Source organism: Heterobasidion irregulare, assembly GCF_000320585.1.
Source record: "Heterobasidion irregulare TC 32-1 unplaced genomic scaffold scaffold_06, whole genome shotgun sequence".
Lineage (NCBI taxonomy): Eukaryota > Fungi > Basidiomycota > Agaricomycetes > Russulales > Bondarzewiaceae > Heterobasidion > Heterobasidion irregulare.
Genome location: NW_009258202.1, coordinates 206566 through 233136, shown reverse-complemented (window position 1 = coordinate 233136; position 26571 = coordinate 206566). Strand labels below are relative to the sequence as shown.

The window sequence follows — 26571 nt, the reverse complement described above, 5'->3', positions numbered from 1 at the left end:
CGCCGAACAGTAATACGATCAGCCCAGAATACGAAATGAGCTGCACGATTCCACTTGGCCTGATCTCCATCAACGGCTTTGAACAGAGCCTGCCGAACATCGAAGTGAGGTCGTTCGGCGATGCCGTTGGCGCGGGAATTGTAGCCCGAAATACGAATGTGCCGAACGTGGTACTTTTTCGCTAACTGGTCGAGCGCCTTGACGAACGCTGGTCCGTTGTCGGAGACGATCTCTACCAATGTTCCCCATCGGCACAGGATATCCTCGAAGATCCAGTCGGCGAGGGCTGAGCTTGTCTCGCGTCGCAGCATTCGGAATTCGGGGTAGTGTGATACCGAACAGCGGCCTTGAACGAGATACTTGAAACCGCCGGCGGTCGGCATGTGCATGGTATCCATATACATCTTCGCGAAGAGTGGTGCAGGCGTGGCGACGGTCGGGGGAATGAGGACGTTGCGAGTCTGGCAAATCTGGCAAAGGTGACATGTCCGAACAAACCACGAAATATCTTGCCTCATGTGCGGCCACCAGAAGCGTTCGGCGATCAAGGCGGTCGTGGCGTAGAATCCCTTGTGAGCAACGTCGTCGTGGGCGGCGGTGAGAATTGTGATCCGACTAGAAGGGGCTGCAACAATCTTGTGTCGACCGTGCGAGTCTTTTCTCCATAGCTTGTCGGCTGCGATAAAGAACTCAGTGCAATATCGTAGGAAGGTAGCATATTCGGAGTCGGAGAGAGAGGGGGGCCGAACCAATGTTCGGTGCCAGTCGCGGACCAACCATAGGCGTTCTTCGGCTTCCAACGCTTTTTGCGATCTTGGGATATCCGAATAGTCGATAGTCGGGCCTTTGTCGTCGGAGTCGGTATCGGTCGGGGGGTCGCCTATGAGTGAGGAGGTGAAGATGGCGGTGGTCGAAGTTGAGATGGAGGTGGGGAACGTGTTGTTGATCTGATGGAGGAAGCCGTAGAGATTGTCGATCCAGTCGTCAAAGTTGTCTTCGGGTTCGGGTCGATCGGCGGGTTGCGGTGGTCGTCGGGAGAGTCCATCGGGGCCGTGAGAGGTGCCGGGGACGTGGACAAGTGTGAAATGGAAGGTGAGGATGGAGACGATCCACCGATTGATGCTGGCGCTGGGTTCGAGATCCGGGTTAGTGAGCATGCCCTTGATGTAGCGTGCGTCTACTTCGACTATCAGATTCCGAACGCCGATGAGATACATTTTGAGCGATCGGAGGGCGCGAAAGAGACCGTAGAGCTCGAGCTTCGGCTGGGAGAATCGCGATTCGCGGTCGTTAAGGGTGATGGAGCCGAATCGAGCATAGTACCGAACCCGCGGACTGTCGAGTGCGCATTGACAGAGGTGGAAGCCGACCGCGATTTGTGAGGTATCGACGGCGAGGATGACGTTGGCTGCCGACCCATAGTCGATCGGCCGGAGGGCTGGCGATTCGAGCAGTGCCGACCGGAGGTCGTCTTGGGCTGCTATCTGGTCTGGACCGAACACGAATGGAAAATCTTTGCGCGTTAACATAGTCAGTGCATGCGCCCTGTGTGCAAAATTCCGAATGAAGATCCGAACGACACCGATCGTCCCCAAAAATGCCCGAACGTCCGAGAGATCCCTGCAAGGTCCCCACTTCATAATTGACTCTACCCTAGACTCGTCGGGTAATCTTCCTTCGTACGTGCACCGATGGCCGACTACCGTGATTTCGGCTGCGCAGAGTGTCGCCTTGTGTCCCGAAAAGGTCCCTCCGCTGTACTTCATCCGCTGGACCACCCGATTGAGGCCTTGAAAGTGCTCCCACACAAACCGTCGTATGCCGGGGTTGTCGGGATGCGTCTCGAAGCCTCCGTTCGGAAGTTCGTATCGGGTCGGTGGGCCCCGAATCGGGACATCGTCGATGAAAGGAATGGTGGTGTCTGGGATCTCTGGCTGGAGGATGTGGGTGACGTCGTCGTGGAAGATCGGGACCGAATTCGTCCATCCCATGGGTAGGGTGACGAGTCGGTGGGCACCGAACGGGGTCTGGAATGTGGTGAAGTCGCGAGATGATTCGGCGAGCCCTCGTTCGTCGTATCCAACATAGAGATCCAGAATGCCGCCGCAAGCGCGAGCTGCAAACTGTTCAGCGATCTGATCGGTATATGGGGGCACACCTGAATGCTGGATGGTGACGGCGTTCAGGGGTTCGAGGCTGTGAACGATTCGGAGTTTGGTGCCAGTGGAGGTGCTATTCGTCTTCTTGACGACTGTAAACCAGCGCGATCGGTAGGACGAATTCGACGGCTCATAGACTCCAGCGGCGATCTTGGTTTTGATAAGTCGGCACACTTCGTCGTAGATGCCTGGTGGAATCGGAATGTTGCGCTGAACCCAGGGCTTGTGCTCGACTACCGGCATATTGACTGGTGGGAAGAAGTCCTCGTGGAAACGTCCGTGTTCCGAATCGTCCCAGGCAAATCCCATCTCTTGTAGACACATGAAATGGTGCATGAGCTGTCGTTCGGCGGGCCAAAGGAAGTCGTCCGAGTGGACTTTGTCGATGAGGTCGCGCCGTTCGGCTGTGTATCTGCCGGTCGGCGTGAAGGGTGGGGGGTTCGGTGTCAGCGTCGGAAGGGTAGCGAGAGGGTCACCAAGGATGTTCCGAACGATTCGGAACTTTTCGGGGAGGTCGGCCAAGACTGGTCGTGTTTTCTGTGCAACCGGTTTGTACTTGCGCTTGGCGGCGAAGATGGCGACCGGGTCGGCGATATTAGTGGAATGGAAAGAACCGGGGACGACTGAGGAAAATAAGGACGACATATCGAAATTGAGATTGTTTTTGAGATGATTTTCGGGCCCCAAATCGGAGGCCATAATGTACTTGAGACAAAGATCGCGACGAGAGGGAGATGGAGAATGGAAATCTGAGGACGCTTCAATAAGTGGGAAATTGGGGGTATCATGATCGGTGGAAATGATCAGTGCAACTTCTCCTTGATCTCGGATCAATTCATCGAGTCGCGAAAACCCGCTTGTCTTCGGTGAAGGACTCGAGGGGGTCCTCGTCTAATCGTCGGAATGGTGGCTCGTCGTCCCGTGTTCGGGTCATTGATGGTGATCGTCTGGTCTTCGTTTGAATAATTCTTGACGATACTTTCGGTGAGGATGTCGAAGGGCCGACCGAGGAGAACGTCGTAGGCTGGGTTACGAATGATGTGGACTTGGAGGTACAAGGTGATATCACCGATGAGGAATGGGACGTTGCGTGCGAGGCCCAAGGATCGGTCGATTTCGCCATTCGCCGACTGCATATTGAGGACGATTTCAGGGTCGTAGATGAGTGCCAGTTCATTGCAAATGCCTTCCGACATGGCGATGACTTGTGAACCCGGATCGATGACGCATTCGACTTCCTGTTGGTGATCGACGAGGGGAACAATGGACCTTAGGGCTGAAGATTCTTTAGCGACTATCAATGGCTGAGGAACCTGACCGGGCTGTAGACTCTTCAGATATGTTTCGTACGTGTCGGGGATGATGATCGCGCCAGGTGGAGGTGTTTCCGGCTGGTGCAGGACATTGACGAAGGAGGAGACGGTCGGTCGAGTCGGTGGTTCGAGATCGTCGATGGCGTAGGGTAGATTGGCATCTTGGTAGAAGGTCCGAACATTGCTGGCGTCTTTGGTAGGTGATCGGCGTGCCGACGTGGCTTCCCTGACCTGCGAACGGACTTCGGCGGAGAGGGAGAGTAGTTCGCGCTGGGTAAGCGTCACCTGAGTGGCCATCGCCCTGTTGTAGACCTCGGCTGCTACCTTCTCGTCGTAGATCGGCGCCGTGGTTTTGTAGGCCGGAGCGTCCTTCTTTGCCGATGGTATCTTTGCCGGGGCCCCTATGTTGCGTTCGTGCGGTGGTGCATAGGTGGCGTCCTGGGCTTTGGCGTATGGGTGGATCGGAGCATCGTCCTTGGCTGGTACCGGGGGCGGTCGCTGAGTCGGGGTGGTTGGTCGGGGTTCGGGTTCGGGAGTTTCGGTCCTCGCTCGTCGTTCGGGAGCCGGTGACGAGGTAGGCGCCGAACGTCCTGTCTGCGCCATTTCGCGTGCCCTTGCGCCCCGTGTTCGGAGCGCGAATAGTTCGCGTTCGAGGCTCGCAATTCGCTGGACGTCGGTGAGTTGGTAAGTTGGGGTGACATCCAGCAATGAGGGTGAATCGTGACGGGAGGCTATCGTCATCGGGTGAGTCGGCGCCACGTTTACCGTAAACATCATCTGTCCGGTCGCCAACTGGCCTGGATTCCTGCGATGCCATTCGTCAACTCGGTCCTTCAGATTACTACCCGTGATTTCTCTGGGTACGAATGCCCCACTTGACAATACAACCTTCCCCTCGATATTCCTCTTGCATTTGCCGATCCGAATGTATTCATTGACCTCGGGACAGGCGCGCATGAAGTGTTCGGGACTGCCGCAGAACATGCAGTTATCGCCGCCTTGTCCTGGTTGTCGGGATGGTCGATCGGCTGGCCTGGACGTCCCCTGAGCTGCAATGGCTTTGACGAAGGTGTCGGTGAGCCGTTCGAACATGGTCGCCAGGTCTTCGGCCTTGATCGTGTTGGTGGGCGGCGCAGCGGGGGCTGCTCGAGAGATGTCGGTGGACGTAGTGCTGTAGGCGGATGTGGTGCCGTGCAAGACGAATCGGGCCGCGTCGTGGATGTCCTGGAGGTTGTACGGGTCGTCTGGGAAATGATCGGGGAACTTGAGTTGTAGACGTTGAGAGATTCTTGCCCATAGCTCTGGTTGGAATCCTCTAGCGAAGGCGCGTCCCTGTTCGGCGACCGAGATTCGTGCCTTGCTGAGGAGGAATACCGTGATCGCCAGGAATCGCCGATGATAGTCGCCGAGTTTGCTGAGAGACAAGATGCCGACCCTGCTCGTTTCGCCGACTAGCTTGTCCATATCTGATACCGACCATTTGCGCTCTTCCTCCGATCCGGGGTATAGTCTGTAGACCTCTTCGCAGAACTCCTTGAATGTCTTCGTGGCGTCGGTGAAAGTGGTGAGCGATTCCCAAAGCTCACAGGTGTCGACGTCCAGGAATCGGCAAGCGTGTTTCTTCCTTTCCTGCTCGTCTTCTACCGCAGACCGAACGAAGTGGAAGTCCAGATCGGCGAAATATCGTCTCAATTTGCGGGGTTGATGGGGGTCAAAGGTCGGAGCCGTTCGATCTCCACGAGCGGGCATGGATGGGGTTGCCATAGTGAGAAAGTCAAAGGTGGGGGAGAAGGTATTGTTTGCTAAGGTGATCGGGGATGGAGTCGCTGGTTCGAAGGAGCGTTCTAGCGAAGTCGGTCGGATGGTCGGCGTCCAGAAGACGGGGCTGCGTGGGATTAACGGAGAGATGGAGTCGTGGAGAGATGGGATAGGAGACGGGGGTGATTGTTCTAAGAGCGCAAGGTCGAGGATGGGGGAAATCGGCGGGAGTAGCGATCGGTTCGGCGACGAAGGTGGGGTTAAGAAGAAAGTGGAGTCGGGTGGTGGCGAGAGCGATGGCGAGGATTCAAGATCAAGATAGTGATGGTGGGATAGATGCTCCGGGACTATATCGGCGTCTCCGAACAAACTTCGGTCGGCAGATGTTTCCTGAGTATTGAAGCTGTCGATAATTGTTTGTCGTTCTTCGCGCTCCGCTGTTGGTCGGGACGAGCGACGTAGATTCCTTGAGGTAATTTTGAATACTAACCCCTCGCGGTGGGCTCCAAAATGATACGCTAGAGGTGGCTCTAAGTGCCGAGCACAACACTAAAACAACCTCTAATGCAGGGGTGCTGGAGCTAGTCTCTGTTACACAAGGAATCGTTAGTGATGACTTTAGAAATCGACGGCGCACTTGAGAAGCAGCGAGGAGTGGAGATTATAGCGCCCGAACGGTTTCGGGACTGCACCGAACACCGACCGAACGTTCGGTCGGTCGTGTCGGCGATTCGGTCGGTAACGAGGAGGTAGTGTCGCGACCGACAACTACGTGCTTCAAGAGCCACACGGGACTCTGACAATATACGAGGAAGGACGAGGGGTACGAGCGAAGAGACGAGTACGAACGCGAACAAGGCCGAACGACGAAGATGACAAGTTTTCGGGAGTCGATGAAGACGATTTCGATGGTTGAGATGAGTGCGAATGAGCTCTGAACTGTGGGGTGCGAAAGCTGCTTTATTCCAGAGTTGTATGTAGGTTTTTATAGTAAACAGCGCCCCTAAGTAAAATATCGAACCTGAAATGAGAGTAGATGTCGAATGGGCGCCAAGCCTTAGCGATCAGAGAAGATAAGGAGGTAGGTGAGATGTCCATATGGGTTCCGAAGGTGATAAGGTAAAAGGTAATCAGTGATGTCGAAATCCCGAACGTTCGGGATCCGTCGCCCGAGTGTAGGTAGCAGGAACAGGCGTTGGAGAACCAATGAAAAATAAAGAAGAGGTATCGTACGACCAGGGTGGCCAAGCAATGGTGTAAGATCGTGTTTGACCGACCATGCGGAAGTCGGGACGATAAGCGATAAGGACCGACCGACTCACGGAGGACATCGGCCGATACGGAATACTGGCTCCGATCTCGTACACACCTATCGTAACCCTCCTGTGCGGTCATGGTAAGTACGTGAAGTGTGGGCGAACTGACCCAAGTGCTGCCGAATCGTCCTTCGGTGGCTTGTCGTCGGTCGGGTAGGGACCGACCGTGTTCGGTAAAAGTCGGCGACTTCGGTACTTGTCTAGCACTGTTCGGTATTTCCCCAAAGCTTCCCGAATCCCTCCCTCGGACCCTAGCGCGGGTGCATGCTCATCACCGTCTTCTTCGTTCCATTCCTGTAGGCCTTTCTTCATGCTTCTTGGGCCTAGCTCCTGGACCTTGGCTAAGGTTTCGAGTAGCCACTTGTCCTTCTGGTTTGCTGCTATGATTCGATTCTTGAGGTCTTCGTCAATAATCGTGACGCCTCCTCGTCCTGTGGCTCTGATGTGCCATATCTCGTGGGGGTCCAGTTCGTCCTCTGTGGTGAGTGCGTTGACGTCTGCGAAAGGTCTTCTGCTCTTCTCCGGTGTTTGATTGAAAAGTTTGGGTTCCAAGAGCGTTTCGCCTGAATTGTCAAATTCCACCCCCTCTTTATGGTCTGGACGCCGTGACAGACCGTCGGATTTATTGGTCGTCCCCGCCTTGTGCGTTAACTTGTAATCGAAACGCGAGAGGAATAGCGACCATCGTGCTTGCCGACGGTTCAACTTTTGACTTGAGCGGAACCATTCGAGATTCTTGTGGTCCGTCCAGACGTCTACCGGGTTCTCGGCGCCCTCCAAGTAATGTCGCCAAGCTTCAAAAGCTCGAACAACCGCTAGCAACTCTTTGTCGTAGATCGGGTAGTTGCGTTCTGTGGGTGAGAGCGACTTGGAAATGTATGCGCATGGGTGCCATTTTCCATCTGGGGCGACTTGGGATAATACTGCTCCGGTAGCGAAGTCGGATGCATCGCATTCGATGCGGAAGGGGTTCCTGGTTTCCGGCATGACGAGTACTGGAGACGAGATGAATATCTTCTTGAGTGCTTGGAATGCCTCCTCGCATGCCGTCGTCCAGTCCCAACTGCGCTCCTTCTGTGTCAACTCGAATAGCGGCCTAGCTATTTTCGAGTAATCCTTGATGAATCTGCGATAGAAGTTGCAGAATCCCAAAAACGATTGGACCTCCTTGACTTTGGTCGGTGTGGGCCAGTCCATGATACCGGCCACCTTGATCGGGTCCATTTCCAGATGTCCATGAGAGATGACGTACCCGAGATAGTCAATTTTCGTTTTGTGAAAATGACATTTCGAGGGTTGCAGGTACAAGTCGTTATCCTGCAATATCTGTAAAACCTGTTTCATCGTCTTGATGTGTTCATCCATAGTCTTTGAGAACACCAAGATGTCGTCCATGTAGATGGCCACTCGTCCTGCATAGATGAGGTCCTTGAAAAGCGAGTTCATCATGGTTTGGAACGTCGCCGGCGAGTTGGTGAGGCCGAAGTACATGACCAGAGGTTCGTACATCCCTAGATTCGTTACGAACGCTGCCTTGTGGACATCCTTTTCGTCGATGAGGATGTTGTTGTATCCAGTGTCGATGTCCACCAGCGAGAAGTATTCCGCCTCTGTCAAGAGATCCAGTAACTCTTGAATGATCGGGAGAGGATACTTGTTCTTGATCGTTATTTCGTTAAGCTTCCGGTAGTCCATTACCGGCCGTAGCTTTCCATTTTTCTTTTTGATAAAGAAGAACGGGGATGCCATGTGCGACTTGGATTCTCTGATGAATCCCTTCTTGAGACTGTCGTCGATGAATTTCTTGAGTTCCTCTTGCTCCATGGGACTAAGGCTGTAAAGTTTCGGCCTGAGCGAGTGTTCCATGTCGTCCTTGAGTTCGATCTTGTGGTCCCATGGTCGTTTGGGAGGTAGTTTCCCAGGTTTTCGACCTTTGAAAACCTTCCTATAACTCCAGTATTCTTTGGGTACGATTTCCTCGAAGGATAATTCGGGTTTCCCTTTCGAGGCCTCTTCTGCCAATTTCTGTGAATTGGTGTGTTTCGTTTGCTTGCCTATCGCTGCCTTGGCAGGCTCCGCCTTGCGTGCCGGTGTATTGGCGACGGAGGTTTCCACGCGGTGGATGTCATAGCTTTCTTCGTGGTCATTGTATAACTCCAGGGCTTCTAGTTGCCCTGTCTCCAAATACCTGACGAGGTATACTCCCTCTTCGTCTAGATCCGTGGAAGGTAGAGCCGATAGCGGTCCACCACCTTCTTGGGGCTCCTCTTCTGCCCATGTCGGCGCCGTGTAATTTCTGGCTTGGGTCCTGAGCGAGTACTCCCTGTTCGTGCCTTTGGGTTGCGACCCCCGGATTTTAGGCAATATCCGCGGATGTGGTACTGTAGTGTTTCCCACTTTCCGACCTAGCTGTCCTTTCTCTGGCTTCTGCAATGGGATTGAGTAGTCGCGCTCTCGCGGTACTGTCACCATGCGCCGTACTCCTGGTTCTTGACGTCCTGGTTTCCTAAAGGCCCTTTTTGCCTTGACTGGTCCTCCTATGATGTCGCATGTCGGTGGGCACCTAGTGAAGTGTAGTCCATACGCGTGCCAGTCGACCTCTGGGTTGTGTTCCAATAACCAGTCGGTTCCTAAAATGACGTCCTCTTTTCCAATTTCGGCAATATAGAATCTTGCCGACTCGATGTGGGCTCCCCCTTGTTCGCCTAGGACTCGTAGTTTCAGTTCTGCGAACCTCGTGATTGGTCCTCCTTTGAATTCCGTGTTTTGGACCGTATTGACTGGGATGGGGTGGGGGGTCCTACTCGTCCTGATTCCATGCTTTTCCACAAAGTTGGGATGCATGAATATGCCTGTTGCTCCGCTGTCGACCAGAGCCTGTGTAGCAGCCTTTCGATTCTTGCCTATGAGTTCTGTCTCGATCCGAAGTGATGGTGCACCACGAGTTTTCATTTCGGAGAGGTATAACGTGTCTGGATGTCCATGCTCTTGGTCAGCATTGTCACTGGCCAGAGGAGCGTACCGATTTCTTGCAAGAATCCTACTCTTCACACCCGCTGCCGGTGGAAGAGACTTTAAAAATCCTTTGATTCGCCGTAAGCGTATGCTTCTGTGGCTTTGTCTGGGTGGAGCTCCATCGTTGTGTCGCTGTTCCCTCCTGGTTTATCTTCTTCCGCTCGATATTCTTCAGGGTCCTCGTCTGTTGCTTCCAAGGCTCTCATAGTGCGGGGCCGTGGAATAAATCTTCCTCTTGAAGGGGGAGGGAATCTTCTTCTGGGCCGGGAGGGACATTCGCGTGCCATGTGCCCGGTCTTTTTGCAGTAGAAGCACTTTCCTTCTTTGTAGAGCCGGTTCCTTTCTTCTGGTGTAAGCTTCTTGAAGCGGATGGCGTCGACCTCTAATTCGGCTGCGTCTACGTCCATAGGGGCGTATTGGGGCTCCCTTTCGTGACGTGGGGTCGGGGCGAAGTTCGAATAGTAGTTGGTTGGGGTGAAAACTTGGTACTTCCCCTGCCGAAGGTCTCGTGCGCGCATTTCTTCTATGCGCATTGTCTCGTGTTGTTTGGCCTTGGCTACTAGTTCGTCCCATGTCGCCTGTGCTGCTGGGTCTTGATAAATTCCTCGGGCCAACTCCCATTTGAGGCCCCGTAGGAAGTGCGTCTTCTTGGTCTCGAGATCAACCCCTGCTAGTTCGGCGATTTGCTCGAACAACTGGAGGTACGTGTTAAAGGACTCCTTTCCTTGGTTGATCCTGGCCAACTTGTCTCTGGCGTCTGCTGTTTTGTCGAATTCCTCGAAGTCCGTCGAGATTTTTTGACGGACTGAGGTCATGTCGGTAGTGGGTTTCCACGTGTAGTGGTCCCAATCGTCGTTTGTGTTCCTGGCCTTGGTGAAGTTCCTCGCCCATATCCCTGCTGATCCTCCTTTCATGTAGGACAAGGCGTACGCGATCTTTGTAAACTCGTCCGGGAAGTCGTGTTTCCTGGCGAGGATCATCAGGTCGATTTCGTGGAGGAACTGCTCCGTTCGTTTTCTGTTTCCATCGAAGGGAGTGGGTTTGGCCATAGCCGGTCCTTTGGACTCAGAATCTCTGGGGTTTGTCGACATTTCGTTGGACGGGGGTTGGGGATCGTCGGAAGGCTCTCCACCTATATCTGGTTCTTGAGTAGGCTCTTCTTGGGTGCTTTCGTCCGGTGAAAGAGTTCGAAAGCTCGTCTGGGAAAAGGTCTCTTGTGTCGGGGATGTGGTAGGCGTGTTTCTTTGAGAGCGTCGACTTCCACTGGCTGCTTCTCTGGGTAGATTGTAAGGGTGGTGCCTTGGTGAGGTACGATGTCGTTGTGGCGGTGATTTAGGCTTGATTCTTCTGAGCTCGTCTGCGACGATTGTGAGCTTAGTGGTCTGTAGTTCGGGTGCGGCGTGGATTTCTTTCTCGAAGAAGGGTTTCTTGTAGAATTCTTCTTTCCCAATTCCTGTGTAGAATCCGGTGAGGATTCCTCCGATGTAGAAGTGTCGGTTCTCTTCGTCACAATAGACGGTGTCTGGGTCGACGTCTTCGGGTAGGTGGTCGAAGACGTAGATCGGGTTATTGTGGTACGGGGGCGGGTATCCTTTCGGTACGATTGGATCAATCTTGGATTTGTTGTAGCCGATGCGAGGCTACTCCTGTGTATACTTGTCCTAACACTGAGTATGTGATGGGGGTGCTGGGCTAATCCTGGTGGCTAAGATGCTACTGTGGTTTCTCCAGAGCAGGGAAGAGTGAGCTCGTTCAAGTGTTAAGCCGGCTAGGCTTAGTCGAGTGCACGTGATGCACGAAGAGGGGTTCCCTGGGCTGAAGCCTATTAGTTCCACAATCGACTCAAGACTTACTGAGTCCTTGACTAGTTACAGGCAGGAGAGGGTGACGAGAGTGACGAGACGAATCCCTTGCTTCGTCAGACTTCGTATGGTTCTTTAGATCTGACAGAGATCGCGAAGCGTGAGCTGGGAAGGCAGCCAGACGCCGGGCGCAGTGCTGAGATCAAGATGTATACAAAGTGAACGAGCTGAGGCTTCTGAGAAGCTCAGCTCCCCTATATATAGTACAGGACTATTTAGGGTGGGACGGACATATGGTCCGTGCTTCGAAACACTAAGTACTATCAACGATCGACATCAGTAAGCCGCAGTCATTGTTCGTACTCCGCGGCTCTTGGATGTAGCCATGTATAGTAAGTAAATCAAATGTCTGTCCGCATCAATCAGAAACAAGGCACTGATCATGATCGGCAATGGAAGGGAACCCGATCACGATCGAATCAGAAACGAAGAGGAAGCATAGTATCGTAAGCGTTCATGCATTAGCATGTGAATGATGATCAATCCGGAATCCGAGGCAAAAGCGTTCATGCGTGCGCATGTAAATGATAAACAGTCTGAGTCCGAGTCGAAAGCGTTCAAGCCGAAGCTTGTGGATAAGTCAGGAAGAGATGCCAATGAATCACGTGCTGAGCACGTGTTAGGACGCAGTCCTAACAAGCACAGATTTCGACATTGATATGGCAATCATACTTTGCCAGGAGATAGGGACTATAAGGAACGACATCTCGGTTGTCCATGACAGTGCCAGATGAAAGGCAGGTGCGTCCATTATTTGGCCTAGCATATTGTGGGTATCCATCCTCGCCATATAGTGTTTCGGGAACAAAATCCTTGCGATAATGCTTGGAGCATTTACCATCTACCATACAAAGTGCATGAGGCTTTTCTGGACCACAGGGACCATGGATCATGAATTTTGTAACGGCATTGTAGAGCATAGGGTGAGTATCCCTATCTGGGATCTGAGCAGATACTATTCTGTCCACATGTTCGGCATTGCGGATCTTGTGATCACCATCAAGAAAAATTAGCAAATGCATGTGAGGCAGGCCACGTTTCTGGAATTCGATTGTATAGACCATGCCAGCTAATTTTCCAAATAATCCATTCTTGATCTCCTTAAGCAAGGCATTCTTCTTTTGGTTAAAGACCCGTGCCACAATATCTGGCCTATCTGCAGCTGTTTGTCGCTTTGGTGGGTTATTTGGATCATTACCAATAGGATGATCTAGCTCCAAAAGGGCCTGTTGGATCTCAGGCCAGTTTGGATTGGCAGTCATTGTCAAAAACAGATCAGGTTTCCGACAATGCCGACAAATTGACATGGAGTCTTGGAAAAGCTGGTACATATGGCGTGCGCTACCTGAATGTGTTGAAGGAAGAATGATACGGGTTCCTTGTTGAGCTAGATCTGGATTAACATCTGCATTGTTTACTGCATCACGAATGCCTTGGTAAGTGTCTGCCCGGATATCCTTTTGATGAGTCCGAACCCAATGGAGATTGCTTGTCTCGATTGATGCCCATGCATCCACAACATACTGTTGAAATAGCCTTCCACAGCGAAAGATGGTGTCTGGCTCTAGAATCCGAGGATGGAGCCGGTATGCATAATAACATCGCTGACTGACCCAAGGGCTACGTGTTCTCTGATCTGGATCTCCTGTGACTGGAATTTTTGTGTGCCAGCCTTGTTCGCCATGGGAAAACATAAGAATGTAGTGTAGTGGGGAATAGACTGGATTGAGGTGACTGATTCTTTGCAAATGTCCACCACGTAGCCATACTATAATATCCCGATGTTCACGTGTGACTTCTTCACCACTTCCAGGAATGACTGCCGCTACCTCATCTACTAAAGGCATGTTGTACCTGCGATGGTCCGTGTTTGGCTCTACAACGATCCGTGCAGAAATATTTGCCTGTTCATCTGGTGGCTTGTCATGTAGAATCTCATAGGCCTGTTTGTAAAGAGGCACATATGGATTGACTTCATGAAGCATAGCCTGAAGTTCTGTCAAGATAGTATGGTCCAAGTTAGGGTTACGTAAACTCCGAGTGGCCAAAGCAGCTTGAGGGTCATGAATGTATAACTGTGCATATGATGGTTGTTGTCCATCATCAGGAAGAAGGCTACCCATCCGATGTGAAAGTGCACCATGAAGACGGAAAGAATATGGCCCGCTTCTATTCAGCAGGTTCTCATCCAGTTTTAATGCCACTGAAGTAAACGCAAATGCTGAATTATACTGCCGGATCTGCGTTCGAAAGTTACGTGACCTAGTAGAAGGATCCATCAATAGCTTCCGCAAAGTATTGGGTGGTTCCGGAAGTAGTGGCAGGCTAATTTTCCCTTGTAAACAGCACATCCCAAATCTAGGATTCCTAATGCCAGACCTGACCAAACGTTCCCCTTTAAAGTGCAAGGCATTGCAGTGAGCACATCGGAAATTCATAGGTCCTATAGAGTGCTTTTCTGCAGGCTCTTGGTATGGCTGACAACCAAGAGGGAAATTTTGAGGAACAGCATTATTTCCAGGAGCATTGTCATCTAAATCTGGATGAGGAAGATGCTGTAATGGAGCAGGAGGTACATCTTGATCAAGGTCTGGATGCAGAACCTGATGTTCTGGAGCAGGGCCATCCACATCAATACCTAAGTCAAGAGGGGCTTGGAGATTAGACTGTGTTCTATTGGTGCTCTGGGCCAAAGCCAGTACATTATCCATAACATAGATTCCTTGATTGGGCACTTCAGCTTGATTTATATTTCCAGATGGCTCTAGGCAAGAGGGTTCCGCCCTAGCCAAGTTTCGTCTTCGGATACGTTCGGTAAATGAAGTGCGTAAGCTGTCCTCTACTCTTCGCATGTAATCCACATGTGGTGGATGGCTTATCCGATAAGCAGCCTGATGGACATGATGAGCAACACTATGTCGTGGTAGACCGGGATACATATCAAAGGGCAAAGGATAGTGTATCCTTGAAGGCCCAGCTATAGGCTGCACATTTGGTTGGGGGGGCTGATACAAATTGTGGTGATAGGATGAAGGATGCTGCCAAAATCCTGTGTTTGTACCTGTCGAAGCTTGACCTAAAATATTAAAGCCATTGATAGGTGTCGAATTGACTTGTTGCCCATTCATGCAAGAAGGTTCAGAGATAGGAGGAGCCATTCCTATAGGCTGTTGAAACACATCATCAACTGGCCTCGTAATGATATGTGATGGCCCAGCAACAGGCATATCAAAGATGGGCTGAGGGATAGGCTCTCTTTGTCTTTCTTCAATACGCCTGCGCCGGATTGTAGGAGAAGTCATTTGAAGACGTCGAAGGCGTTCATGCTCCCGCTCAGCCTGACGATCACGCTCAGGTGTTTGAGGTGATCTATTGGATTTATGTATTAGCATTATGCCTTTGTAAGATCCTATTCAAAATCCAAACTCACAGGCTAAAAGCTGTTTGATTTCCTTCATTTGGCTCAGCACCGGCTGGCCAATCCATATACATATCCTCATCATCAAACTCTTCAGGGTGTCTGACAGAATTTAGATTAGAATTATGCTCCCATAATATTTTGGCAACTTTAAAACTCACTGGCTCAAAGCCATATTGTTTCCTTCTAGCTGTGTCACTTGGCCAGCATTGTTCAGTTGTTCAGGCATGGTCACAGGAGGATCCCTACAATCAAAATTGAAGGGTGAGCCTCAAAATTATCCAAAAGGAACAGCAGAATCATAGCCCACATTTTTGTTTTCACAGTTTGTGAAGTGTAGGGGAGGGTTTTTTTTTTCTCAATTGAGTCAAGTAGCAATAGCTTATGCTTGGGCAATTTTTTCGCAATTTTACGCAATTTTATGAGCAAGAGGCAGTGTGTGCAGCAATGCTTTGTATAGGGACCACTCCCCTACATAGGTGGAAAGCGGAGTTGTTTGGTCTCATTTGGTCGCGTTTCGCTTCAGGCGTGAGTAAAGGTGTCCACTATATCGCGTTTTACCTTTGGCGAAGTCCTTTTTTGCACTTTCTCACTTGACATTGCGCTTTTGCGCTTCTGTTCGCTTCTCGGCCCGGTCCGGGTTCTCTTATGCCGGTATGGGTTCTCTCATGCCCTCGCGCTTCGCGCTCGGGTTCTCACGTGGTTTTCACGTGTTGCCACGCGAGATACTGCCTTTCCATTCTTTTTAGACTAGCTTCTCACCCGTCGCGTTGCGACGGCGCAACCATGCTTAATCTGAATTTTTGTTACAGTGCTTGGTCTGATGTGTCTGTAAAGTCTAGTGTTCACAAAGTCCAGTGCCTATAAAGTCTAGTGCCTGTAAAGTACAGTGCCCGTGCTTAATCTGAGTTTTTGTTGTAGTGCTTGGTCTCATGTGCCTGTAGAGTGCACTGACTATAAAGTCTAGTGCCCGTAAAGTTCAGTGCCCATAAATTCTAGTACCCATAAAGTCCAGTGCTTATAAAGTCCAGTGTCCACAAAGTCCAGTGCCTATAAAGTCCAGTGCCTATAAAGTCTAGTGCCTATAAAGTCTTGTGCCCCAATATCCCTATATGGCTCTTTTATGATATCCTATAATGTCCTTCCTATAAGATTCCCATATAAAGCTTCTTATAAGGTCCCATCCATTAGATTCCCCTATAAGATTCTGCCCTATGAGGCTCCCCTGTGAGGTTCTCTGTGAGGTGCTGGGATGTCATTTCAAGCTCCAATGGCTGCTGAGGCATAGCCCACTCCAGTTGCTAGGATTGCTAGGAACACCAAGACATGGCTCACTCTGCTTACTAAAAGTCCTATGCCCCAATATCCCTATATGAGTCTTTTATGATATCCTATAAGGTCCTTCCTGTAAGATTCCCATATAACGCTCCCTATAAGGTCCTATCCATTAGATTTCCCTATGAGATTCTGCCTTATGAGGCTCCCCCATCAGAGTCCCAACCATGAGGCTCCCCCGTAAGGTTCTCCATGAGGTGCTGGGATGCCATTTCAAGCTCCAATGGCTGTAGAGGCATAGCTCACTCTAGTTGCTAGGGTTTTTTATGTGGCCTACATAAGTGTAAGCAAGGACATATGACTTGAGCTATTAGCCCAGTGCCACCATTTCTTATTGTCCCCTTTTATTTATTATTTATTTACATAAAAAAATGCCTGCAAACAAAACCAAGAGTCCAGAGTGGTTGCCAAGCTAAGCACTTGGTGAATGCCCCCTTGCCTGAAGAAATCACTGCAAGACAGTGCCAGGAGAAGAGAATTCCCTATGGTTAGGTCAGCCCCGGGCACGCGCGCGCTGACCAACTCCATTTCAAGCTCCGACATGCTCCGTTTCGCGTCCCGAAGCCTATGGGACAGTGGTCTCGCGTGGTTTCTTACGTGGCCCACGCGAGCATAAGCGAGGAGCACGCGAGCATAGCCGTCGCTTAAGCGCCACAATTTTGCAGTGTCGCCCTCTATTTACTAGCTTCTCACCCGTCGCGTTGCGACGGCACAACCATGCTTAATCTGAGTTTTTGTTACAGTGCTTGGTCTCATGTGTCTGTAAAGTCTAGTCTCTGTAAAGTCCAGTGCCTATAAAGTCCAGTGCCCGTAAAGTCCAGTGCCTGTAAAGCTCAGTGCCTGTAAAGCTCAGTGCCTGTAAATTTTAGTGCCTATAAAGTCTAGTGCCCATAAATTATTTTGCCCTAATATAGCTCTCTTGTCATATTCTATAAGGTCCTGCCCATAATAGTCTCTATATAAGACTCTCTTGTCAAGCATTATTTAGTTCCTCTATAAGGCCATACCTATAAGGCTTTTCCATAATGTGCTGGGATACTATTTCAAGCTCCAACAGCTGCCAAGATATAGCCCATATAAGGTTCTCCTATATAGATTCCTTTATTATATTCCCCTGTTAGGTTTCTCCATTATGCTTAACTATTATGTTCCTCTCTTAGGTTCCTCTATAAGATCTTGCCAGTGAGGCTCTCTTGTGAAGCTCCTCTATAAGGTGCTAGAATATCACTTTTAGTGCCCATAAAGTCTAGTTCCCATGATATTCTATAATGTCCTGCCTATAAGATTCCCCTATAAGGCCCCTCTATGAGATTTTGCAAGATGACATTCAAAAGATTCCCCTATAAGGTTCCTCTGCCAGATCCTGCCTATATGGCTTCCCTATTAGGCTCCCTTTTCATATTCCATGAAAGGTTCTGCCCATAAGGCTCCCCTATGAGATTCTGCCCTATGAGGCTCCCCCGTGAGGTTCCCTGTGGGGTGCCAGAATGCCATTTTGAGCCCGATGGCTGCCGAGGCACGGCCTGCTCCAGTTGTTGGCATTGCCGGGCAGACCGGGATGCCGTGTGAAACCCCGACAGCTGCCGAGACATGGCCCGCTCCAGTTGCCGAGGTTGCCGGGTGGCTGAAGGGACAGCTCGCTCCGCTCGCCAAATTTGTCATGGCGCTCGCTTCGCTCGCGTGGTTTCTTACGTGGCCCACGCGAGCATAAGCGACAACACGCGACATTAGCCGGCGGAGTTTTGCCACAATTCTTCACTGTCGCCCTCTATATAGGGATGGATTATGGATGGATCGCGCGCGGGTAACCTAGACACCGACTAAAAACCAAGCTGCACACACGATGCATGCCGCCCAGTCGACGAACGCCTGCCGTAGCACTACCCACTGCCTCGAGCGCATACGCCACAGCAAGTACGCTCGCACCCGATGCGTCGAGCCCATCGACGCGAGCCCCATTCGGTTCTATTCGCGGAGCTCGCGATCAGGATCAGGATCAGGATCAGGGATCACATATCAAACCAGGACTTCATCATGCATCACGACCGCTCCCGTGTCCTGATCTCTCAGCGTCCGAGCATGCATACGCAGGCACACAGTACTGTAGGGCCGCACTCGACCAGTACCCAACTCCATCCGGGCCAGGGCCGCACGCATGCAATACCGCGGGTCGCTGGCACCGCGCTGCACTGCACTGCACCGCCCACCTCAGGGACGCAGAGATCTCTAGCATGGAGATTGCATCACGCCACGAGAGCGGCACCTTCATGCACGTTGTCGACGATCGTTGGCGCTGCATAAACACAGTAGACCAGGAGCTAGCGGTGGCTAGTTAGTGGTGGCGCCGTCGTCGTGACGGGAGCATAACTGACAGAACGTCGGCCTACAGGGCGCGCCGCTCTAACCTCATCCATCGCGCATCAAGATCAAGATTCGGAGAGACCATCGCGATGCTGAGGTAACTTATCAGCGTCGGACGTGGGATGAACGAAGTACACGGTGGGCGATCCTTGATCGTCGCGCTGATACACGCCCACTCGCGGACGACAATAGCAGCGACAACGCGATGCCGAATCAACGATCAGCAGGGTGTACAGTGCGGGCGCGGAGCAGAAATAGCCCGCGACGCGAGGTTCGACGCGGGTCTCGATAGGCCCGATGGTATCAGAGTGGGCGACCGAGCGAGGGTCGAGGGCGGGGCGGAGCTGGTCTATGGCAGCCTCGGAAAGCTCCAGACGCCCCAGACGACAGCGCACTGATGACAGAACGAACAAATCGACGTCGAGCGGCGGGGGTGCCATGGGTTGTCACGACCAACGAAGCACTCCATACCACACGACGCAATGTGGCGTCTCCGAGTGCGCGTCCGGGGCAACCCAGCAACATCAGACGCGCATATACTGTACCCAACCGCCGTACAAATAAGCAACCGAGCTGACTCGCCAGCAGCACATGGCAGCAGGCGGTATACCCGACTGCGGATGGCTTGCGGGGTTGCCTCGAAAGCCAAAGGCGGCCACATGCATGCTTATAAGAGTATCGAACATCCCAGCAACCATTCTCGAAGCACGACAGGCGCGCGGTCGTCGCGCACAGCACAGCGCCCTCCGCCTCGAGCGAGCGCGCAATCGGGCGAACCTGCATACTGGCCACTTCCCATCATGGTGCGTCTGTTACTTGGCGTTGTGAAGCCACGACTTCGGGATCTCGGAGGGCCTTCGAGTCTGCGAATCGATTCTGCGGCGCCGTTGCCATGCTCTGATCGTCTCTTAGGGACCCGCGGCGCGGCGCGGAGGCGCGCGCTGGCCACGGCAGGCGGAAGCTGGCAGAAGTCGCTAGACCGAAGCATGGAGTGGTGTGGTGGACGCAGGCAATAAAAGAGCCCGTGGGAAAGCCGCGGCGCGTAGTAGGAACCGGGTCGGGATTATCGGAAGGCGCAGAGAGCTTCAGGCCCACCGACGGGCAGAGGGAGTTCCGAGTTGTGTGCGTGCGTGCGCAGCGACACGACACGACACGACACGACACGAGACAATACCGATATGTCGGCTCGCGGTGTAACAGCGTGCCAGCCAACGCGCGCACCGCATGCGCGCGCTCTACGCAAGCACGCAGCACCGTCGCGAGGACGCCTCGGCGCACTCTCGGGGCCCGTTGACCAGCCTCCCAGCGCACGCCTCTCGACGGCCGCCGCCCCCACCCGTCGCCGTCCTCGAGGCCGTCCATCGCGGCAGTCCAGTCCAGGGCAGTCCAGCGAAGGCTGTGCAGTCTGTGCCCCCGCATCTTTGTTCCGGATCCGGATCCCGGCGAGCTAGCAAGTCAGCGGACGGGGCCCTCCGCGCGGGCGGCGGGCCTGCGTGAGATCTCGATTCAGGAGAGGCATGTGCAGAGCTGGAAAAGCGATGGAAAGAGATGCCGGCGAGGCGAAGCAGAGGATGAAGCGGTACCGCGACGTGCGCGATACGGCACCATGGCCTACACGGCGCGACGAGATAAGATATGGACCTACTGTACCACGAGAGCGCAGACAGCATCAGTCGTCGCGCACAGCTAGGCGCTCATTATTATCATCAGCGAACACGAGGCGGACGGTGCATATGATCGCGCTGGATGGATGCCCATTATTAGCAGTCATTAGCGCGCTGGAAGGACGGGCGTGCACGAAAATAGACGGAGGGGTCGGAGAGGCCCGAGGGCGATCAGATGGGGGACGCCCGGGGGGAGCGACCTCCGGGAGGGCAGGGGCACGCGCTTGCGACGTCGCGGGGCACAAGATATACCGTGGCTGGGGAGTGGCTGGGGCATGCACGGCCGAGGGCCATCGACGCGCGCGGGCGCGGAACTGCCAGATGGGCCAGATGATGATGGGCTGATGCTGCCTGTGATCGTGAGAAGGCGAGCGAGCGCGCGGCGCGGCTGATTCGAGCGGGGTGGCCCGAGTTGGAGCGCGGCGCACACGGCTGGCTGGGCCTTCTGGACGTGCGTCCGTGGGAGCGCCGTGGATGGGTCGCCCAGCAGCCCAATGCTGATGTGTGCCGAGTCGGAAGCCAGTGCGGCGCGGGCGATTCCGGCGAGTTGGGGGCAGTGTGGGGATGCGTTCGCGTTCGCGTTCGCGTTCTGAGAACGCTGGACGCGATGCGATGCGGGAGAGAGAAGGGAAGGCGGGGGACTCGGCCTCTTGGGGCTAGCAGAGACGTTTCTTGTAGTAGGCCGAATGTCTGCGCGCCGCCACGTCCGCGCAATTGCGGGGAAGGACGTTGAACGTCGTGACAGAGAACAGCAGAGCGTGACCGAAGGCGAGATTGGAGCGGAGGTGCGACCCGGGACAGCGCCCTGCGGGAAATGGAGCGAAAATTGGAGGAGAAAGGGACCCCGGAGAGGGGTGCGGAAGCAGTGTGATTGGGGGAAGAGACGCGGGGAGCGAGGAGATGGCTGGGCGAACGCCGACTTGTTCGATTGCCGCTCCGCGCAACGAGCGCCACTCGGTTAGATGCATCCACTCCTCCTCTAGTCCCGAGTTCGCGCCTCATCTCTCCTCCCTCTCCTCCACCACAACCGTCCCCCCCCCGTCCCCGTCCCCGTCCCCTTCCCGCCTTTTACACAGATCATCTGCAGCGCACCGCAGCACGCACAGCGCTCCACCGCTACCGTGCGCCCGCGCTCCAAGTCGCCCCTATCGACTTTCATCTCCCCCTCCCCCCGCGTTCCCCTCTTGGGCGCACCACATCCACCGTGCCCAGCATGCCTGGCACCTCCAAGACACAGAAAGCGGAGGCGAAATACAATGTCACAACAGAATGTGCGCACTTCCTTCCTCCTCCTCTCGCCCCCCTCCCCCTCCCCCTCCCCCTTCCCCGATTGACCTCGCCTTTCCCGCCGCGCACCCCGCCGCACAGTCCCCCACCTGGGCCTCCACTCGGCCGCAGCGACAGGCAACATCGGCCTCGTCAAGTACGCCCTCTCTCACGGACAACCCATCAACTCCGTCCTCGACGGCGTCCTCCCCCTCCACGCCGCCTGCTCCGGCGGCAACGAGCTCGTCGTCAAGCTCCTCATCGACAGCGGTGCCGATGTCAACGCTCCCAGGTGAGCGACCGTCCTTCCTTCTTCACAACTTCTCTTCTCCCGCCTCGACGCTCGAACGGCCCCGTTTCGAGCCCTGCCCGAGCGGACTTTGCGCGATGGCTCTCTATCGAGAAGACAATAAGGAGTTCTGCGTGTTGTGGCGCCTTGCGCCCACAATCGCATCGCGCCTTCCCCTCTCCGATGCGTTATCTTCTCCACAGAGCCCGATGTCATCTCTCGACGCTCTGCGTCCTCTTTGACGTCATTCGCAGTCGACGGTCGTCCAGGGTGGTACGACCTCGCCTAAGCACGCTAAATGTACAGAAACACGTGTCCGAGGGTCTCCTCCTCTCCTTGCCTCGAGGCGTCGCCCCTGTGTGGGGATAGGGCAATCAGGCTTCGGCGTCGTGGTCGCTCTATGATTAGAGTCGGCATCGGGACCTGTCTGATCAGGAGCAGGGACGCTCCCCCGCTTCGACCTCGATCCCGCACGACCTCGTGTTCGGCAGTCCTGCATCTCGTCTCGGGTGCGCGCAGCGACCGGTGTTAGAGCGCACGTGCGGTCTATTTTGTCTCCTCGTTTCTGACCTCCTGTTCCATTTTTTCCATCTCTGACGTTCGAACAATGACACCTCCCCTATCACAGACTCCCCCGCAAATACTCCGCGCCCCCACGCACCGCACACCATCATCTCCCTCATCACGCGTCCCACCCCTCCCACCCGTCCAACATCGCCATCGGCACCACCGGCTCGACCCCGCTGCACTTCGCGGCGGCCAACGGCCACACGGGCGTCGCGCTCACGCTGCTACAGCGCGGCGCGCGGGCGGACAGGGCGGACAAGCACGGGGTGACGCCGGAGATGATCGCGCGGCAGAACGGGTGGCTCGGGTGCGCAGACGCGATTGGGGCGTGGGTGCGCGAGCGGGACCGGGATCTGGAGTCGCGGCCGGCGGGGGAGGACTACGACGAGGAGGGCCAGTCGCTGGGGACGGGCGGGCTGGAGAGCGTGGGGCGGGCGCAGCGGGAGCGCCACGGCTCGTTCTGCGCGTGCGACGCGCCGGACTGCCCGGGCTTGCGCAGTCGGCGGCTGAACGTCAAGCACTCGATCGAGAACGCCATCAGCTTGTTCAAGGCGGCGGGCAGCGGGCACTCGTCGTCCCCCACGCCCGCGGCGTCCGTATTTGGCGACGCCTTCCCGGACGTGCCGGGGACGCCTGAGGGCGTGCGGTGGGAGCGGCGGCCGTCGCTGCCGCATACGCATGAAGAGGGCTCGAGCCAGAGCCAGGTGTGGCGGTCGCCGTTCTCGTCCGCGTCGTCGCGGAGGCCGAGCTCGGCGGGGACGGGCGCGAGCGAAGGGGGCGGGAGCGTGCGCACGACGCCGCGGAAGCTGGGGTCGAAGTATTCGCTGTTGAATCTGTTCAAGAAGGCGAGCGGGGAGGGCGAGAGTGCCGGGGGTACCGGCAGCGTCGCCGCGAGCGCCAACCATAACCACAACACCGCGGCCGACGGACAGGGCGCGAGCCACGGGCAGAGTCCGCCGGAGAGTCCGCGGCCTGGGATCGGCATGGGGATACTGCACAGGGCGCACGGGCGGGCCGGGAGTGGGTCCGGGTCTGTGAGCCAGCCGCCGCCGCGGGCGCTCAGGTTCGACTCGTCGTCCTCGGCTTCGTCGAGCGGGTCAAACAGTTCTCAGCCACCGGGGGTCGAAACCACCGGGGCGAAACCACCATCATCGCCGCGCGATCGGCGACGAGAAGACGAAGAGGAGGAAGAGGAGGAAGAGTACGGCCAGCCCATCCCGAGTAGGATGGGGCTTGGTGTGGGCGAAGAAGGGTCCCCGAAGCCGTCGCTGAGGACGGGCGGACTGCGGTCGCGCGGACAGTCCCAGACGTCGCAGCTGTCACCGCTGGAGGATCCGCGCGCGGATCCGCACCCGGAGCAAGACAGCACAAGCGCCGACGTCGCACCTGGCACCGCCCCGGCGCTCCTCCCGCCGCCGCCGATGATGATGGGCCCAGGCGTCCTCCTCGATGGGGAGCGCAACCACGTCAGCCCCGACACGTACACGTTCACGCAGGAATACGGCTCGCCCTCGCCCTCGCCCTCGCCCTCGCCCCCGCGCCGCCCGGACCTCTCGCCGCCCTCCACTGGCGCGAGCACGTTCGAGTTCATGGGCGCAGGCGACGGCAGGCTGCGCGGGGACTCGATGAGCAGCGCGACGCTCAGCGTCGGCACGAGCGCGAGCACCGCGAGCGGCGGCGCGCCCGCGACGCCCGCGGGCACGCTCGGGACGGTGCTCTCGGGCCCGGTCGTGGCATCCCCCGGGCGGGCGGCGCAAGAGCTCGATCTCGAGCTGTTCGGGGACGACGCGGGGGAGGCGCGTGGGAGCGCGGGGAAGGACGGAGAGTACTACGACGCGACGTTTGTGCTGGGGCTGTCGGGGGCGGGTGTGGGCGCGGGGGCGGGCGTGGGCGGGCGGCGGGCGCACGCGCCGCTCGATATCGACATCCGCGCGATCTCGTCGCATGCGCAGGCGGAGGCGCTCGTGGCGCGCGCGCAGCAGTCGATTCTTGAGCTGGGGCATATGGAGACGGGCGGCGAGGCGGGCGGCGGGGGCGCGGGGCTGGGGGTGCGTGCAGCTGCGGGGGGCGCGGACGCCGGACAGGGGCCGGGACAGCAGCAGCAGCAGCAGCAACAGCAAGGGCTGCCGCTGAGCGCGCGGCTGGCGGCGTATGGGGAGAGCTTGGCGCTCGAGCGGCGGCTGAAGATGGAGATGGAGCGCGGGAAGGAGCGCGCGCGGGAAAGGCAGTGGGAGCGGGAGAAGGAGCGGCGGCGCGGGAGGGGGAAGGGGTGGGGCCGGGATATGGAGCGCAGCACCAGCGCGAGTGCGAGCGCGGGCGCTGGGGTTGTCGCGTTTGGCGTTGACGCTGATGGCGGCGCCGGCGCGGTTGGTGGGGTGGAGCGGCCGTACGGCGTCAAGGTGCGGTCGGCGAGCGCGACGATGGACCGCGAGGCGGCGGTGGCTGGCCTTGGGCTCGCGGGCGGCACGGGGCCGCAGTGGCGTCGGCAGGGCGGGGAGCAGTATCAGAGGCATGGGAGCTTGGAGGGTCCACGCGGGCGGGGCATGGGGGCAGGATCGTCGCCGCGTGGGGCGAAAGGGCAGCCGCCGAAGGTGCGCAGGCCGCACACGAGCGGCGGGGTCCCCGGGGACGAAGGTGCGTTCGACGGTGTGGCAAGCGAGCTGAGGTGCTGATTCAAATTGTTTTTTTTTTGTCGTCGCGATGACACGACAGCTTCCGACTCGAGTTCCCCCGCGCCGCGCGCGACGCGCCATCATCGCTCGCACTCCGCCGCACCGTCCGGTCTGTACGGCGGCGCGTATGTCGGGTCGCCGGGATCTCTCGACCGCGACGAGCCCGCGCGCGAGGCTGACGAGGCGGATCTCGTCGACGGGGACGCGTCGGACCTGAGCGCGACGCCCGTCCAGACGCGCTCTGCGCAGTCGCACGCGAGTCCTCTGCAGGGGGGAAGCACGTCGCCCGCGTCCGCGCCCCCGCCTGTTCTCGTCTCGTCGCCGAGTTCAGGTGCGCCGGGAAAGTTGTCTACCGCGCCTGCGATCTCTACGACGACGTCCACGACGACGACGACGGCGGCGGGGGCGGCGGCGGCAACCGCGCCTGTGCCTGCGCTCGATAATGATACGCTGCGCCCGACCCCGACCGCGCGCATGCGCTCGCGGACGCCGGACCCGAAGCGGGATTACGCCGGCTATGGAGACCTGGGCAGCGGCCGACCCGCGCCTGCGCTCGGCCTGGGTGTCGACGGTGCGGACGGACGCGGCGACGACGCCGGCGGCGGGGTCGAGCTCTTCCGTGTGTTCACGGCGCCGCAGCAGGAGACGTACAATGATCTGCTGCGCGCGAGCGAGGGCGACCGGGAGCGCCCGCGGCAGAACCATTTCTCGAGGGCGAATAAGCTTGCGAGGATGGGGTTTGTTGGGGGGGAGCTTGTGGCTGGCGCCGGGGCGGGGCCGGGGAAGCAGGGGAGTATAGGCGGGCAGGGGCAGCAGCAGCAGCAACAGCCGAGGTCGCATGGGCATAGGTTGGGCGGGGGGTTGAAGTCGCTGATGCAGACGTTGAAAGGGCGGTGATGCGTGTCGTTGTATGCGCGCTTGGGCGCGTCGCTGTGCTATCCTCCTCGCCACACGCTGGCGATTGCCTCCGCGCGCGCGGCCGCCCGTTCATTTATTTTCCTCTCCTCCTCTTTCCTCCAGGACATCCACATCTACGTGTACTATCCCGTTCCCGTTCGCGCTCTCGTTCGCGGCCCGCACGCGCATCGCTTTCGCATCGTCGCCTTTTTTTACCCGTCTCCTGCATTCCTGTACGCCTATGCAATCCCCTTTCCCCTCGTTCCACCAATCCCCTTTCCCCTCGTTCCCCCGTTCGCCCATCTCGCCCGGCTGCGTGCCGTCCCGTGCCGTGTAATTCTTATTTTTTCATCATTTTCGTGGCGCTGTTCGATCTCTTGTTTTCGTTCTCGTTTTCGTTTTCGTTTTCTTATTTTTCGGTTTTCTTTAGTGCGTTCCTCGTGCGCACCGTGCGACCTTTCCGGCGATCACTCGATCCTAAATGGTCCTTGTATCTCCACCTCCCTCCCTTCCTTTCTCCCTTGTAGGCTCCGTTTTTGTTGTTGTTAGTTATTATTGTCGTCGTCGTGGCTATCGTCGCCAGTCCTCGTGTTGTCCCGTCCACATCCATACACGCGTAAATAGTCGCTCCTTCGCCATCGTCCTCGTCATCCTCCCTTCCGTTCGAATCGCTCGTCTG

The 26571-nt window shown here is 56.0% G+C and overlaps 12 protein-coding genes across 12 annotated transcripts; 5 read left to right on the top strand and 7 right to left on the bottom strand.

The window, feature by feature from the left end:
- Positions 1 to 35: 35 nt before the first annotated feature.
- On the bottom strand, positions 36 to 1529 carry HETIRDRAFT_319330 (uncharacterized protein; the record flags this gene model as incomplete). The annotated part of the gene is made up of 1 exon (XM_009548777.1): positions 36 to 1529. A coding segment is annotated over one exon (1494 nt), but the record flags the coding sequence as incomplete, so codon positions are not given.
- Positions 1530 to 1818: 289 nt separating this feature from the next.
- On the top strand, positions 1819 to 2088 carry HETIRDRAFT_320929 (uncharacterized protein; the record flags this gene model as incomplete). Its single annotated transcript, XM_009548776.1, has 1 exon — positions 1819 to 2088. The coding sequence occupies one exon, from the start codon at positions 1819 to 1821 to the stop codon at positions 2086 to 2088; it is 270 nt and encodes an 89-aa protein (XP_009547071.1).
- Positions 2089 to 2504: 416 nt separating this feature from the next.
- Positions 2505 to 2804, bottom strand: HETIRDRAFT_51618 (uncharacterized protein; the record flags this gene model as incomplete). The annotated part of the gene is made up of 1 exon (XM_009548660.1): positions 2505 to 2804. A coding segment is annotated over one exon (300 nt), but the record flags the coding sequence as incomplete, so codon positions are not given.
- Positions 2805 to 2989: 185 nt separating this feature from the next.
- On the bottom strand, positions 2990 to 5236 carry HETIRDRAFT_173611 (uncharacterized protein; the record flags this gene model as incomplete). The annotated part of the gene is made up of 1 exon (XM_009548775.1): positions 2990 to 5236. One exon carries the CDS (start codon positions 5234 to 5236, stop codon positions 2990 to 2992), a length of 2247 nt encoding a protein of 748 aa, XP_009547070.1.
- Positions 5237 to 8283: 3047 nt separating this feature from the next.
- HETIRDRAFT_229282 (uncharacterized protein) lies at positions 8284 to 9498 on the bottom strand (the record flags this gene model as incomplete). The annotated part of the gene is made up of 1 exon (XM_009548774.1): positions 8284 to 9498. A coding segment is annotated over one exon (1215 nt), but the record flags the coding sequence as incomplete, so codon positions are not given.
- A 122-nt stretch (positions 9499 to 9620) lies between these two features.
- Positions 9621 to 10652, bottom strand: HETIRDRAFT_320224 (uncharacterized protein; the record flags this gene model as incomplete). The annotated part of the gene is made up of 1 exon (XM_009548773.1): positions 9621 to 10652. One exon carries the CDS (start codon positions 10650 to 10652, stop codon positions 9621 to 9623), a length of 1032 nt encoding a protein of 343 aa, XP_009547068.1.
- Positions 10653 to 12514: 1862 nt separating this feature from the next.
- HETIRDRAFT_22960 (uncharacterized protein) lies at positions 12515 to 13849 on the bottom strand (the record flags this gene model as incomplete). The annotated part of the gene is made up of 1 exon (XM_009548587.1): positions 12515 to 13849. A coding segment is annotated over one exon (1335 nt), but the record flags the coding sequence as incomplete, so codon positions are not given.
- A 4174-nt stretch (positions 13850 to 18023) lies between these two features.
- HETIRDRAFT_427436 (uncharacterized protein) lies at positions 18024 to 18935 on the top strand (the record flags this gene model as incomplete). Its single annotated transcript, XM_009548772.1, has 2 exons — positions 18024 to 18507; positions 18730 to 18935. 2 exons carry the CDS (start codon positions 18024 to 18026, stop codon positions 18933 to 18935), a joined length of 690 nt encoding a protein of 229 aa, XP_009547067.1.
- Positions 18936 to 19575: 640 nt separating this feature from the next.
- HETIRDRAFT_440286 (uncharacterized protein) lies at positions 19576 to 20268 on the top strand. Its single transcript, XM_009548771.1, has one exon. The coding sequence runs from the start codon at positions 19762 to 19764 to the stop codon at positions 20032 to 20034; it is 273 nt and encodes a 90-aa protein (XP_009547066.1). The 5' UTR covers positions 19576 to 19761; the 3' UTR covers positions 20035 to 20268.
- A 39-nt stretch (positions 20269 to 20307) lies between these two features.
- Positions 20308 to 21169, bottom strand: HETIRDRAFT_451929 (uncharacterized protein; the record flags this gene model as incomplete). The annotated part of the gene is made up of 2 exons (XM_009548770.1): positions 20308 to 20891; positions 20965 to 21169. 2 exons carry the CDS (start codon positions 21167 to 21169, stop codon positions 20308 to 20310), a joined length of 789 nt encoding a protein of 262 aa, XP_009547065.1.
- A 245-nt stretch (positions 21170 to 21414) lies between these two features.
- HETIRDRAFT_319931 (uncharacterized protein) lies at positions 21415 to 22688 on the top strand (the record flags this gene model as incomplete). The annotated part of the gene is made up of 3 exons (XM_009548769.1): positions 21415 to 21472; positions 21570 to 21759; positions 22385 to 22688. Coding segments are annotated over 3 exons (552 nt in total), but the record flags the coding sequence as incomplete, so codon positions are not given.
- A 1927-nt stretch (positions 22689 to 24615) lies between these two features.
- On the top strand, positions 24616 to 25970 carry HETIRDRAFT_147771 (uncharacterized protein). Its single transcript, XM_009548768.1, has 3 exons — positions 24616 to 24957; positions 25036 to 25243; positions 25274 to 25970. The coding sequence occupies exons 1-3, from the start codon at positions 24744 to 24746 to the stop codon at positions 25890 to 25892; spliced, it is 1041 nt and encodes a 346-aa protein (XP_009547063.1). The 5' UTR covers positions 24616 to 24743; the 3' UTR covers positions 25893 to 25970.
- Positions 25971 to 26571: the final 601 nt, after the last annotated feature.

Coding starts and splice junctions, on each gene's coding strand:
- HETIRDRAFT_440286 (XM_009548771.1), top strand. CDS start 19,762: ATGCGCGCGCTCTACGCAAGCACGCAGCACCGTCGCGAGGACGCCTCG.
- HETIRDRAFT_147771 (XM_009548768.1), top strand. CDS start 24,744: ATGGACCGCGAGGCGGCGGTGGCTGGCCTTGGGCTCGCGGGCGGCACG. Junction 24,958..25,035: donor CGGGGTCCCCGGGGACGAAG/GTGCGTTCGACG, acceptor ATGACACGACAG/CTTCCGACTCGAGTTCCCCC. Junction 25,244..25,273: donor GTCCAGACGCGCTCTGCGCA/GTCGCACGCGAG, acceptor GCAGGGGGGAAG/CACGTCGCCCGCGTCCGCGC.